Source organism: Ipomoea nil, unplaced genomic scaffold, assembly GCF_001879475.1.
Source record: "Ipomoea nil cultivar Tokyo-kokei standard unplaced genomic scaffold, Asagao_1.1 scaffold0688, whole genome shotgun sequence".
Taxonomy (NCBI): domain Eukaryota; kingdom Viridiplantae; phylum Streptophyta; class Magnoliopsida; order Solanales; family Convolvulaceae; genus Ipomoea; species Ipomoea nil.
Genome location: NW_017617116.1, coordinates 502,213 through 516,821, shown reverse-complemented (window position 1 = coordinate 516,821; position 14,609 = coordinate 502,213). Strand labels below are relative to the sequence as shown.

The 14,609-nt window shown below is 34.0% G+C and overlaps 2 protein-coding genes across 3 annotated transcripts; both read right to left on the bottom strand.

Annotated features, from left to right (window-relative positions):
* Positions 1 to 1,658: 1,658 nt before the first annotated feature.
* Positions 1,659 to 4,937, bottom strand: LOC109175851 (eukaryotic translation initiation factor 3 subunit F). The gene is made up of 6 exons (XM_019325215.1): positions 4,603 to 4,937; positions 3,991 to 4,070; positions 2,858 to 3,087; positions 2,455 to 2,576; positions 2,253 to 2,366; positions 1,659 to 2,074 (listed from the first exon to the last, which is right to left on the bottom strand). Exons 1-6 carry the CDS (start codon positions 4,825 to 4,827, stop codon positions 1,985 to 1,987), a joined length of 861 nt encoding a protein of 286 aa, XP_019180760.1. The 5' UTR covers positions 4,828 to 4,937; the 3' UTR covers positions 1,659 to 1,984.
* Positions 4,938 to 9,034: 4,097 nt separating this feature from the next.
* LOC109175849 lies at positions 9,035 to 12,940 on the bottom strand. Of its 2 annotated transcripts, none has more exons than XM_019325212.1 (7): positions 12,733 to 12,940; positions 11,820 to 12,573; positions 11,241 to 11,299; positions 10,230 to 10,358; positions 9,960 to 10,095; positions 9,373 to 9,597; positions 9,035 to 9,342 (listed from the first exon to the last, which is right to left on the bottom strand). In XM_019325212.1, exons 2-6 carry the CDS (start codon positions 12,522 to 12,524, stop codon positions 9,394 to 9,396), a joined length of 1,233 nt encoding a protein of 410 aa, XP_019180757.1. In that variant the 5' UTR covers positions 12,525 to 12,573; positions 12,733 to 12,940; the 3' UTR covers positions 9,035 to 9,342; positions 9,373 to 9,393. The 2 variants fall into 2 exon arrangements, with proteins under 2 accessions (XP_019180757.1, XP_019180758.1); XM_019325213.1 differs by having other exon boundaries at positions 11,820 to 12,530.
* Between the last annotated feature and the right edge of the window lie 1,669 nt (positions 12,941 to 14,609).

The following is a 14,609-nucleotide window of genomic DNA, read 5'->3' as shown; positions in this document are numbered from 1 at the left end:
AGTTGATGTTTAATACACCAAACAAGCGGACTCCGTTAACTATAACCGCGGGCCGTTTCTTTACTTAAAGAAACGGCGCCGTTTTTTACCGCGGTGCATGTGCACCGCGGTCTACGATATAACGACTGCTAGAACCCCTATCCAAGGACGTTGGAAGAGGTGATCCTCTCAATCAATTCTCAATTATCACTTGCCGTTAAAGCAAGATTTCTAGAGTGACCCTTAAACCATTGATCTAAGCCTTGCAGGCCCAAGTAGAAATTTCACAGAAATTGACAAAAATAAGAAGAATTTATTTATTTATTTATGAAATAATGGTCAAATAGGCTATTGAATTGTACACGATAATACAATTAGACCACCGAACGTCAGAACCTAAAAAAAAAAATTATGATTGAGTCCCTAAATTAACCCATTTCATATAATTAGTTCAATTTACCAATTTTTACAGGTACCAAATTTAATTTTAAAAATATTAAATAAAACAATTATCTAAAACTTGTTTTAAAAAAACAAAACTTCGTCTCCATTGTCGGAGACGAAGAGATTGCTTCTTCATACGTCATGGAGATGAAGATACCTTCTTCGTCTCCTAGTCGGAGACGAAGGTCCCTTCGCCTCTAATGCTTGAGACGAAGGTTTTTTTTTTTTTTTTTTTTTTTAATTTCTTTTTAATTTTTTTTTTTTACAATTTGGTAACCTGTTAAAAACTGAGAAAACTGATAAATTGAACTAATTACATGAAATTGGTTACTTTAAAGACTCAATTGTATGTTTTTTAAGTTTAGTGACCTAATTGTATTATGGTGTGTAATTCGGTGGCCTATTTGACCCTTATTCCTTTATTTATTTTTGACGAAGGAGAATTGAATCTTAAATGTAGAAATACAATGTATTTATTATTTTTAGGTTTTTTTTTTTTTTTTTTTTTTTTTTTTGTGTGAAAAAGAGAAGAGTGAACAAGTTTGCTCATGCACTAGCTAGAGCTACTTGTTCTCAACCTGGTCCTTTTTGCTGGTTATCTTTGATTCCTCATTGTATTCAACACTTATTTTAATAAAATTGCTTACTATTCCCTTCAAAAAAAATACAAATACAAATAATAAACTAAAACACAAAAAACTCTAAATAATTGAAAATCTCATTTTCACTTTTTATTCTCTCATCCAACTCAGTTAAAATCTCTTTTTCACTTTAAGGATTGCAAGTCCAATGTGATTAGGGTTTATAGTTTTGTGCAGGATGTGATTTACGAGCTTGGGGTAATGTCACTTTTTAAAGAACATCTCATTAATTTCTAAATTGTCATTATGTATTAAGTTGTGTTACATAAACTTTTAAAATTAAATGTTGTTTCAAAATTGTAGTAACATTTAGTTACTTACAAATGTCGTCTTTAATTTGTAACAATTATGGAGTAATATTTATGTATATATTTACAAATAGACTTATATATTTTTTATAAATATACTTTCGGAGAAATTACCATTTTGGTCCCTCCTGTCAATGTAATCTTTAATTTTCAATTTCAAACAATTCGATGATCAAATTAGTTGAAGAAACCATCGTGAATTCCCTCAACATTCTTTGTATAAGAAAACAACATCAATCATAACCGGAAAAACTTGATCACTTATTGATACCAATCACTATAACAATTAACATACCCGAACCTACGACAATTGCTGATTATATAGCAGATGAGCATTCTGTTCAATCCTAATATATTTTCAGTTTTCATTCGCAACACCACCTAAACTTGTTTCAAAAATTCAAGAATGCACATGGGAGGGGAGGCTTAAGAAGAATACAAGATAGAGCGAGCAACAACAGGCAGGAAATATCATCACGAAAAATTGAAGTATAACATTAAATTATATAATCTCAAAACTAACAGCCATAGGCTGGCCATAGATCAATCGGGCACAAGAGAAGAAGCACTGCATTACAACTGGCAAGGCTTGCAAAAGGAAGGAAAGATGAGTTACAGGATCTGAGCAGCAGTGTTCAACTTTTCAGCCAAGCTGAGTTGTGTTCTTGTGATGCTCGACAAATATAGTAGGAGCAATTGATCCTGAAAAGGTATACAATTGTTAGTTACACACATTAGTGAAGTCGATATATCACAACTAACCATGGTACCCTACAAATATGCTAAGCTTAGCACAGGATGATTCCCTGCTCACATGCATAATTCAATATACAATATAGCAGAGTACAAAATCACATAAATGGAATTGGGGATTGAATACCTGAAGACTGTCATTCACAAGCTTATCGAATTCTTGTGGTGATAATTTTGGAATAGAGTTTACAGTTTCAGATATAAGTCTTCCAAGGTTATTGTCCGGTGAAATGCGACCTTCCTGAAAATGAGGAAATTAAAATAATATAGATTAAGGCTAAGCAAATGGGCCAGAAAGTTACAACCAAGAGAACAGTTAGTATTCTTACCACAACATCATCAACATATTTGTGAACATCATTGATCAGAGCAAGTAATCTCTCCATTGATGCCTCCATTCCTTCTAGGTCATTTGGAAGTTTGTCAACCACTGTTGTCTTCAGCATATCAACTAATAATGGAAATAAATATCAGTAGAATTTTCAGCATTAAAATTAAAAACAAATAAGCTTTACAAGTGCATGATAACAAAATTTGCAAGCAAGAACTCCTAATGCTACTACTACTTTCCAGTAATCCCAAAATCATCACCGTTCACACCTTTAAAAGTTCCATACACTATATTATCACTCATATAGACAAACTTACATGCACAGACATACATAAGGATGGACAGGTATAATATAGCAGGAAAAGTATTTAGAAGTTTTAAGATTTCAGGTAGACACATACATCCAACCCGCTCAGCTTCAATCATTCGCAAGTCCAATGGAATTTCTTGGAACTGTGCAGCAAGAGGTTGATCCCCAAGTGACAAATTCACAGAAATGAAAGCTTTGATGGTAGCCTCCCCATTTGTGAATCCAGTGTCAACAGTCAAATGAACAGGATTTGTAACTTCTCTAGAGTAAAATTCATGGATTAGAGCGCTACCGCCTGAAACTCCAAACCCAGTAGAAAACCTATCGATCCAAAAATAAAGACATCATGTTTGTCAGTTATTAAATTCTTAAATCACCAGGAACTTGGCATGTTGGAGAATTTACAAGCATTTAGTAAGAACTAAACAAAATTAAAAAATAAAATACAAATCAAGTGAGCAATAAAAGGTTGGGAATACTGTACTAGAATTTAACTTCTGCCAGGCTTAAGAAACACTGAATGGTATAATACTAGCCAACAAAACGAAGAAAATAATTTCCACATGCAAAATGGTTCTAACCAATGTTTAATCAAATCTTGCTGTCAATCTCTGAATGTGAAATGTCCATAGCTATTTATTTTTAGAACACAAGATATGAGAATGAAAGCATGTGTGAACCCTAGGTCACTGGCCCTCAGCCTTGGATAGGAGCAGATTACAATAAAGCATCTAAATTCAATACAGCAGCTAGTTCAAACATTGAAATTCCATAACATTTAACACTTCATCAGTTCATCTCATGCTTTGCCAGGATCATAAAAAATTAACCATATGACTAGGGAGAAAGCAGCAAATGAGTTGTATTAAGTTTTAATAGCCCTATAAAAATAATACAGTAGATGTGTATCCACACATCTACTTAAAGATCCTTCCGTCTTCAATCCATAATACTCATGAGCCGGCATGATACATTGGCATACCATTTCATTCACTAAATGCCCATTGCTATACTAGATTTTTGTACTAATAAACACTGGGAACAGAAAATTAAAAAATAAAAAATAGTGCTTTGGAGCAGAAAATACAAAAATTGAACAAAAGGCTAAAGCCTTGAAAAAAAATTTCAAGGCACAAAAATCAGATAAAAGAACAAGATGGCAAAAGTCTGTCATAACACAGGAAAAGTAACAAGCACATGGAATAAGAGAACATAGGGAATCACCATCCAACAATGACTTCCTTTGGATTCACTTTCTGATGGGATGCCAACATGTTATGATGATAATCAATATCCAAAGCAACCTGAAATTCAGATAAACTTCTAAATGAATCAATTCAGATTAATATTATATTATTATTGTTGGATTGATAAGCATGTTTATAGAAGCAATAATCAATCTTTGAAGTTTGAATAGGAACTGTTTTCTGCAAGATTCTAGCTTTCTTACTAAGGTTGGTCTACGAGATCCTCTGATGACCTATGAACTACATGGAAAGGGATATCTATCTAATCTCGGTAGAAATCCGTAGCAACAAGTTCAGGGAAAGTGGGCATTCTATAGTATTAGATATTATTGGATTGATGATTACTTGCTACAAAATAAATAAATGCTACGGAGTATATGAATTACTAATAAACAAATACTTCCTACTACTACTTTTCTGTCAAATTCAGCAGCTTGCATTACAAATAACTCAGCTAACCGAATACATAAGGTTTGAAGACGTGACCAATTATCAGACTTGTATGATCTAATTCCTCTCTTTTTAGCTGCTATTTGATAGAAACTGGAAATAAATCAGAAAATTTGAGAAAACTTAAACAGATGCGAACCTGGTCTTGGGACTCGTTGTGAGGAACGGCATAGGAGTTGCGAATATCGACGGTACCATCCGGTAAGACAGATCCGAGAAGTGTTCCAATGACACGCTCGGCTTGGTCGGGTCGCCGGACAAAGCAGTCGCATATGTTGAAAATCACCAGCGGGTGAACCCTAGCGGAGAGGGTTGTTGAAGAAGAAGACGAAATCTGGAGCACCGTTTGATCACTGGACGCCATTCTCGACCGCCGGCTGTTCGGACAGAGCTTTAGGGCAGACCGAGATGGAGAGTAACGGAGGCTAGGGTTTTGCTGATTGCTGGAAGAGACTAGTGGAAGACTGAAGAAAGAAGGTTTTGGGCCTATTTAATGGGCCACAAATGTTCAATAATGTTTTCTTAGACATGCAGAAAGCACGTTTTTATTAGGATTAGGAAAAGAAAAAAGTGTGTATGTTTAGTTTTAATAGGATTAGGAAAAGAAAAAAGTGTGTATGTTTAGTTATAACTTATAACATATATAAGCTATCAACAATTCAAAACATTAAATTCTGTATCAAATTTTACACTAAAAATATATTCTCAGCATATTTTTATTTTAAATTTTTTCATCTCTAACTTATTTACACCAAATTTTGAATCAAATTTTATTTGATCTCAAATCCATTTACACCAAACTTTATTCATACACTAAAATAATTTGTATTCTTATAATTTAAAACTTTAATTTTGTTTATTTTAAATATTTTAATATAAAATATAATTTTGATATAAATAATAATATTTTAAAATGAAATTTATGTTTTTATGTATTTTAATTTTTAATTATTTTATAGTAGATATTGATCTCGTTTTAAACGTCTCAGTGAGATCTTTAAATCTTTATAATTTATTTTTAATAATATAAATTTTTAAAATGAAACAATTGACAAAAAGATTTTGAAAATACCAAAATGGTGTAAATGAGTAATGTTACACCATATTTGGTGTAAGTTGTGTAACACTACTTATTTACACCATTTTAGTGTACAATTTGGTATCTTCCTTGGAGGAAGGTTGCACCAAATGGTATTTTGGTGCCTTCTTTGGAGATGGTCTGAAATAATGGTAGCGGCCATGTACAATCTCTATATGACCATCGCCATCGTTCTAGATTGTCTAGATCTAGACCTCATCTTCGACTTCGAGGTCTAAATATGGAACGGCCATGGCTGTTTGGCGAGACAATCATGGACGTCACTCTTAGACAACTATAGTTGTTCTCGCCGAACAGCCACGACTATATGTGAGACAGCCACCGGTGGTTATATTTTTTTAAAATTCAAATAATTTTTATTTTTTTAAAAAAAATGAAAATTAAAAATAATTAAAAAAAAAAAAAAAAGAAGATACATGTCAGCACCAAAATAGCTAACCTATTAAACATGTTAATTTGAAGACTCAATTGAACAATTTTACCAGGGGTTTGAATGAAACTTTTTTACTTGCTGGATCCAATTACACTATTTAGTTGACTTAAAGAGCCAATTTGATCCTTTTTTTCTTTAAATTTTAGAGTTAATTCTAGCAATGGTACTCCGACTATATTGATTTTCCAAAATTAGACCCCGACTTTTAATTTGGACACTTTAGGTCCCTTGACTTTCAATTTCTTTCCAATTGAGGTCCTTTCGTCAGAATACAATTAATTGAACTTTAAATGAAGGGGTAAACTCGTCCTTTCACCTGCCTATGTATTATTCTTCATATTTCTCCCTTGTATAAGCGATATATATGAAGATAATTTCAGTCGAAGTCCTAGAATGTTCCTCGTCGTTCCCCATTTATTGACTGCTCATGTGTGCGTTTCTCCATTATTGAGATGTTTACAAGGTATAACAGCGAAATACGAAGGGAAAAATACGAAGAATAATACATAGGCAGGTGAAAAGACGGTTTTACCCCTTCATTTAAAGTCTAATTAATCGTATTCTGACGAAAGGATCTCAATTGGAAAGAAATTGAAAGTCAAGGGACCTAAAGTGTCCAAATTAAAAGTCGAGGACTAATTTTGGAAAGTCAGTATAGTCAGAGAACCATTGCTGGAATTAACTCTAAATTTTACTTGCCACTCCACACACAATCCTTGTACCATGAACTATGATTCACACTGCATTGCGGACCATGGTTCATCTGTTATGTGTATGTGTTTTATGTTGTGATTTTTTGTGTGAAATTTCATGCCTTAAGAGTATGAATTCTGTACATGGAACAAATTAGTAATTGTGTCTTATGTTATAAATTTTTGTCTTATGTTGTGAAATTATGTTCCTATGAACACAAATTATGTACCTAAATCATATTTGAAAAATAAATAAATATATAACACGCGTATGTGTCTTGTGTTATAATTTTTTGTGTCTTGTGTTATAATATTATGTACCTTACAAGTATAAATTCTATACATTATCGTCTTGATCCAGGATCCATAATGCTATATAAAGCATTGTCCATTTTAAATTGCCTCCACACAACCTACTCTTTATCTATATGTTTTTAAGAAAAATCTTTGGTACCATGATACCATATTACCATCCTACCAAACTGAGGAATAGAGATGATAATTTTAGAAGGAATTCCTTCCTTTCATTTTTCAACTATTTGATACAACCAAATAGTCATACTCTTTCCTTTTCATAAGAAGCATTGGAGTATGATGCACTAATTTCTTTTCTATATTTTAGTTTTATTTATAATTAATATTAATGTGTATATGTAAACATACAATAGTCACATTAATTTTAAAGAATGAGTTAATACCCAAAATCGTCCTCGACTATAGTTGTTTTTCTCAATTTCGTCCTAAACGACTTTGGTGACCTAATATCGTCCTAGACTTTTGTGTTTCGCTCAATTTAGTCCCAGACTTTTGTGTTTTTGCTCAATTTAGTCCTTCATTTGTTATTTTGTCCATTTGGTGTTAAATAAATAGACAATTCAGTAATTTTAATATTGACATCTCTTTACTCATAGACATGTGAACTGCGAAATCTTTTTTTTTTTACGAATTACTCCTAAAACTGCGAATATCAAATTTGATTTGCAGGTCCAGGAGTAATTCTGGGTGTAATTCGTACAAGAAAGATGAATTTCACACTTCACAAGACGAAAGTAAAGAGAGATCAATATTGACATTATTGAATTGTCCCTTTATTTAACACCAATTTGACGAAATAACATATGGAGGACTAAATTGAGCGAAACACAAAAGTCTGGGACGATATTAGGTCACCAAAGTCGTTTAGGACGAAATTGAGAAAAACCACTATAGTCGATGACGATTTTGGGTATTAACTCTTTAAAGAATCATACTTTTGGTCTATTAATTGCTGATCATTACATAATTTAGTGAGTAAATACCCAAAATAGTCCCTCGACTATAGCTAAATTCACAAATGGGTCCTCAACTTTCAATTTCAACCAATTAAGTCTTTAACTTTGTAATTTTAACACAATTTGGTCCTCTGTCTATTTGACCGTTTGTTGACTGTGATTTTTGAGGATATATATGTAATTTCATGGTCCATCATCGATTTTTTAAGGTTCCGGTTGCATTTCCAGACTGCAATGTTACATTCAAATCCATTGCCGAAAGCAATCTACCAAATTCGGTCGCCTTTCTTCATCCTCCCTTTGGATTCAATGTAGTTGAGTTCGTACCAGAGCGAAGAAAACGACGTGTTTCCGAACCGGTGCAACGTCATTCTAGAGGCCTCCACGTGCTCTGACGAAGCTGAAGGTTCTTTTGGAGATCGTCGATCACGGTCAACAAATGGTCAAATAGATGGAGGACCAAATCTTGTCAAAATTGCAAAGTTAAGGACTTAATTGGTTAAAATTAAAAGTTGAGGACCAATTTGTGAATTTAGCTATAGTCGAGGGACCATTTTGGGTATTCACTCTAATTTAATCCCTCATTTCCAAAATTTTTTAATGTAATCCCTTAATTGTTTATCACATTATAAATTTAGTCTCTCTAATTATAAATACAAAAAATTTAATTTTTCAAAATTTTGAAATTGAAGATGATATAAATAAACAATTTGAGGACTAAATTAATTATATTTACAACTTGAAAGACTAGATTTATAATATGATAAACAAATTTTAAAAAACAAACAAGTGCAATTATCCGTACTTTTAAAATTAAAAAAAGTATTATTATACCATGAATAGTGCAAACTTTTACTCTAACCAATATAATTTCGGCAATGTGAATCATTGATAAATGTTCATTTTAGTATACTAATCAGTAAATCATCATATTTGATGGCTTAAAAATTCTTTTTAAGTAGTATACTTAAAAATAAATTTTCAGTATACTAAAAATGAACATTCAATATATTAAAAATGAACAGTGGTTCATGATATAAAGATCATGTAACTTCACAGGAGAGTAGTCACTCTAATTGAAAATACATCTCAAAGGTTTAATTGAAACATGTTTAAGGAATTTAATGTGAAAATTAACAATTCATTTCCTAAAAACACTTGTTTCTAAATTGTTTTTTTTCCTTGTCTTGTTTCCCATTTCTACCTACCTAGATCCTCTGGGAATGGAGACACAGTTGTAATAAAGGTAACTTAATGTCCATTTCACTGACCATCTCTATCTAGCTAACTACCCACTAAAGTTTTTTACTATCTGGCAACCCAAAAAATGAGAAAATAAATAATTGAATGAACACTATACATCTCCTAGTTCAGTTTATCGTTACGTGTTTCCATTTTGCCAGGCTCATTTTTGTGAAAAAAGAGCAGCTTTCTGTCAAGATTTGCCAGAATCCTCTCCTTCCTCGAGTTCATGAAAAGTACCATAAGAAGAAGGCGAGTATGCTTGGGGAACATCCAGTGCTACTGCCCGCTGCAATGCCGCCCTGTGTTCCTCCCTGTGCTCTTTGGCAAGAGATGCCTCCCGCTCCATTCTCTGCTGCGTGGGAATGTCCAAAGCGTGATCTCTCTCCAACATTGTCTGTACGAGGAAAAAAAAAACGATAGTCATAAATTGAAACTCAAAGAGAACCTGTGTCCTACAGTTAGGTACAGGCATAAAGGTGCCTCCTACAGTTAGGGTCTGCTCAGGACACCTCGTGGTCTGATCCAAAAAAAAGAGAACCAGTGTCCGGTGGTCCACCCTCCATCTATTAGGATCAAGCGTTTACCACTACGCCAGAAGTTATAGCTGATAGCGAAGGCGAAACTTTATTTCTTTATAGACTGCCATCACATTTTCGAGAGGAGGCAGAATGCTGGACTTGGCCCTTTACTGGCCTCCACCCAACACCATCAATAAAGTATCGTGATTTTGAAAGAAAAAGAAAAGGGTAGACTCACATCAAGTGCCCTTTGAGCTTCGGTCAATATGCAAATAATTGCATGATCAGACGTCATGTTGCAAGAGAGAACGATGTGTTCAAACCGCCCATCAACAGGTATAGCCGTCCTGACAACAGGTGATATCTTTGTCGAGCTGCAACAAGTGGAAGGAGGAAAGAATTGCTTTACACATTTTTCTAGTTGAGATGCGGTTTTGATAGGAGATGCGTTTCTTCTTGTATCTACTAAACACCCTTCAATATTTTCGGATAAAAGGGATCTACATACCTGAAGGGTTTCCTGGCAATGATGTGATAAAGACGACCCGGTGCATAGAGGCGCCTTGGATCTTTAAGCTTCTTCTCCTCCATAGTGCATGTGTCTTTCAGGCACATTATGCAGAGCACACATGGGAAACTATCAGAAGTTAATGGATATTAATCATTCAGTGAGGAAACAACCTAACACAATTGGATATACAGCTATTAAAAGTTTAAGGAGAGTTAATACCTAGTTTAGTCATCGACTATACTGGGTTTTCTTGATTTAGTCCTAAACGTCTTTTTGTGCTTAATTGGGTTCAGGCCAGGACTTCGATGGTTTTACCTAATTGAGTCCTCGGCTGTTAGAATCAAAGACTAAATCGAGAAAAACTACTATAGTCGAGGACTAAATTAGGTAAAATCACTATAGACAAAGACTAAACTGGATATTAATCGAGGGGAAATTACCGAGCAATCCTAATAGAGGACTCAATTAGGTAAAACCATCGAAGTCAATGACCCAATTAAGCACAAAAAGACGTTTATGACTAAATCAAGAAAAATCATTAAAGTCGAGGACTAAATTGGGTATTAACTCGTTTAAGCATGTTGCTGGTCTCTATTACAATGTAGTATCTGTTCATAACTACTTCCTCAACCTACTGAAGCACAAAAAGTCAATACCGCTCTGTTCATACAAGGTCACAAGGTCTTGGCTACTAGTCAGCATCTTTAAAACAGTTATAATACTAAACAAGAAAAATAAGCTCATGAAGAGACCTATCATTCATATAGCCATTTCTCTTATTAAGTTTCCAGGAGTTTTTGTGCCTACTATGATCAAATATGAGAAGAAAATCCAACCGGGGGCGCCTCAAGGGCAAAAGCTACAAAGTCGGGATATTCACAGGAAACTTCAATGGCTTTAAATTTCTATTTTAAAGTGCAACAACAAAGAAACAAAAGCACTAACTTCATTTGACACGAGAGTTTATCTAATTACAACTAAAAGGAGGCAAGACCTGCAATGTTTTACCAGAAAAGTGACTTGAAGGCATTTTCCTGTCCTACAGTAGTCCGAGGTAAGAAATCATCCTGATTAATTATCATAAAGTAATTATTAGTCCGTGCTAAAGTGGGAAAAACATAAGCAGAAAACGTAACTTAAGGAACAAAATAGAAAGGAAAACATCTGCTATTTCTTGCAAAGTATAGAGTGCATAAATATGCTCAAATGCCTGTTATTGTTAACTTTTCACTTTAAGGTGAAACGGCAGATACCAAGTAAACTGCCCCACAGGTCATTATAGATTCAAATATTGCATAGCTAAATAGCCCTAAGGATGAGAATAACAAGTATAGATCCAATCGATATCCTAGTTGTATATGGTCCTCGGCCAAAAAATCCTCTTTTGGAGAAGTTATTATACTGGCCAGGAAAATGACTAGATCCCCTTTCAACTGAAGGTTCCGTTTTATCTGTTGAGCATATAACCATTAATGTGCAATCCAACTATCAGCTTAGACTTTTAGTTGAGACAGAGCACATGATTCAATTTTATCAATCAAACCGAGCTGAACATCGTAGCAAGAGTAAAGCTAATAGCAACGTTACCTGCAAGACAACAGAATTGATGATATCCGCATATCTGACTGCCAAATTTAGCGATACACACCTTGCAGGAGCAATCGCGAAGCATCTAATCCGTCTTCTCTCGACATTGCCAAATTGCGCCCGGTTCTTCACAGCCAACATTGCCAACAACGTCACCACGCCTGCCCCTAAAGAATGCCCAGCAAACGTCAAGGTGTAGTTTGGATATCTCCCAATTAGCTCCCCCAAAACCTTCGAATCCGTTTCCTCAACCCATTGAGCCGACTTCAAGAGCCCATTATGAACAAACCCCCCATCAAACTCAGCCTGCCCGAGCTTGTCATCGAGCAGGACAAGATAATCACTCTCCTTAGCCAAGTTAAGACCCCTAATAGCCACAACTATTTCCTCACTGCCATGATCGAGGTATATCATATAAGGCGCCACTTTTCCCTGAGTATCCTCATAACTTCTCCTGAGAACTATCCAATCCAGATCAACACCATACCCTCCAGGAGGAGCCCAGAGAGGGTTTCTAAGATCATCCTCATAAACAGACAGAATATAGCGACAAAGGCGAGGCACAGGCTCAAATTCACTAGCGGTTGCAAGGCCCCAGTTCTCACTTTCCCTTCCAGCAGTGTAAAGAAACTTCTTCCACGCCCAACGGGCACAGGCTAAACAGTATACACATTCAACAATTGGCAGGCAGCACGCAAATGACATCGGTGCCTACCAAGCTATCATCTTCAAACACTTCAAAAATCACAACTTTCTAAAACCCAACCAAAGAAATCAAACATTCATAGTACCTATGCTTCCGGAATCGGATAATTTTGGAGAAACTAAAGCTTGGGTATCAAGAAATTGGGTTTTTTTTCCCCGGAATTTATGAAAAATTAGGACAAGAAATAGTAAAATAAGCTAAAAATACCTGATAAAAGAAGAGGAAAGCCCAACACCCATATGACAAGAGTGAAGAATACTGGTCCAGAAAGGATAGTAATAGTGGAAGATTGAAGTTGTATTAATCATCGGCAGGAAGTCCCACGAAGACACATGAAATTGCAGACATGAAGAATGGGGGCAAAAGAGACAATATTTGAACTTTGAAGTTCTGGAAAGAAGCAAAATCAATTATCTCATACCTGGAACTGCACGTTTTCGTGGGGTCCTTTAATGAATTATTTGTCGACTATTTAGCATTTTAGCCCATAGATTCTTTCTTCCATCGCTATATCGTGGATCAGGATTCACAGTGTACGGTAGATCCTGATTTAATATATAAAATTCGTGTTCATAATACACATATACATAAACACGATATAATGAACATTATTCTGTGCATTATAAACATGAATTCTGTGCATTATATAGTTGAGAACACATAAACACTTAACATAATATACAAAATTTATGTTCATAATGCACAGAATTTATGTTCATTATATCGTATTTATGTGTATATGTATTATGAACATAAATTCTGTACATTATGAAATCAAATTTTGTGTATTGGATCAGGGTCCACAGTGCACTATGGACCCTGGTCCATGATATAATTTGCCTTTTTTCTTTTACTAATTTAATATACTAGTTACCACGCGTACATTGTGCAAATAACCCAAAGTCTAATACGGAGTATCTATTTTTAAATTAGTGTTTCAGAATTTATCAAAGTATGATTTAGTATCGTATATCAATGCAAGATTATCAAAATTTTCATAGAAGTAAATATTTCAATAATGCATAACTATTACTTGTGATAAAAAATTTGGATTAACCGGTGCAATATCAGTTTTAGAAGGAAGCACCCTCACAGATAGTACCCAAACATAGTTTTTGCAACACAAAACCCTATTAATTGGCATGATCTATGTTTCCTCTTGTTGCCACTTCCGCCAGTAATGAATTTTTTATTTGATCTAGTCCCCTGGTGTGCTTTACTGAAATTTTAGTGCCTTAACGCAAAGTACCTTAAAAAACATAACCAAATCCTCATTCCCCCAAAAGACAATGATAATAGACATATAGTTCATCATCTGTGTTGAATATATACTGTAAATTAGGTGTACCATTTCATCAATGTCAATGTGTGATTCTAATTAATTGATCAAAATTCATGTTAAATTTTAAATTGTATTTTTTAACTATTCTCTAAAATATTCATAATATATGTATAATGAAGTTCGGACTTAAGACCTTCCTTATTAAAAATCAACGAGTAAGTTAAGAAGTTAACAGAATATTCCATTACTAAAGTTTACACTAACAGAATGCATGTGTATTTAGGAAATGTAAATGATATTATAGATGGTAAAGTAGGAAAAATAATAAAAATACTAAAATCAAAATAATATGAACCATACGTTTCAATAAACAATTACACCAACATTTTTTTAGGTGCAGTTAAGGGCCTAACTTAATCGACTCTTATTAGGTTTGTAGATAGATATAGATTTCAAACCTTTTTTTTTTTTGTCTAAAATAAAATTTGAAAAATGATAATAATCACACCTTTCAAAGTGACTAATAAGTGAGTGGAGTATAATTCTCATACATAAAAGTTATGAGTTCGATTCTTGTTAACACCCTCTTGGTCAAACATGACGCATGGAGTGTTCTTAGTGTGGTTTACGTCTCATGTGCACACTACTATTACACATAAATGAAGTTTATCCACTAACCATTGTACGCCATTAGATAGTAATTGTAAATTTTTCTCGTCAAGAAATAATAATAATCAATAACTCAATAGTTATTTTAGTGGTAGCGAAAAAGTATTTCAACCACTGAATTTTTATTATTTTT

What these genes read in the sequence shown, in the direction of transcription:
- LOC109175851 (XM_019325215.1), bottom strand. Translation starts at nt 4,827, where the DNA reads ATGGCGTCCAGTGATCAAACGGTGCTCCAGATTTCGTCTTCTTCTTCA. An exon ending in ACAACGAGTCCCAAGACCAG is followed by an intron (nt 4,071 to 4,602) that starts GTTCGCATCTGT and finishes TCTGAATTTCAG; the next exon opens with GTTGCTTTGGATATTGATTA. An exon ending in AATATGTTGATGATGTTGTG is followed by an intron (nt 2,367 to 2,454) that starts GTAAGAATACTA and finishes CCTCATTTTCAG; the next exon opens with GAAGGTCGCATTTCACCGGA.
- LOC109175849 (XM_019325212.1), bottom strand. Translation starts at nt 12,524, where the DNA reads ATGTCATTTGCGTGCTGCCTGCCAATTGTTGAATGTGTATACTGTTTA. An exon ending in GCCTTCAAGTCACTTTTCTG is followed by an intron (nt 10,359 to 11,240) that starts GTAAAACATTGC and finishes AACTTCTGATAG; the next exon opens with TTTCCCATGTGTGCTCTGCA. An exon ending in AAGCTCAAAGGGCACTTGAT is followed by an intron (nt 9,598 to 9,959) that starts GTGAGTCTACCC and finishes TTCCTCGTACAG; the next exon opens with ACAATGTTGGAGAGAGATCA.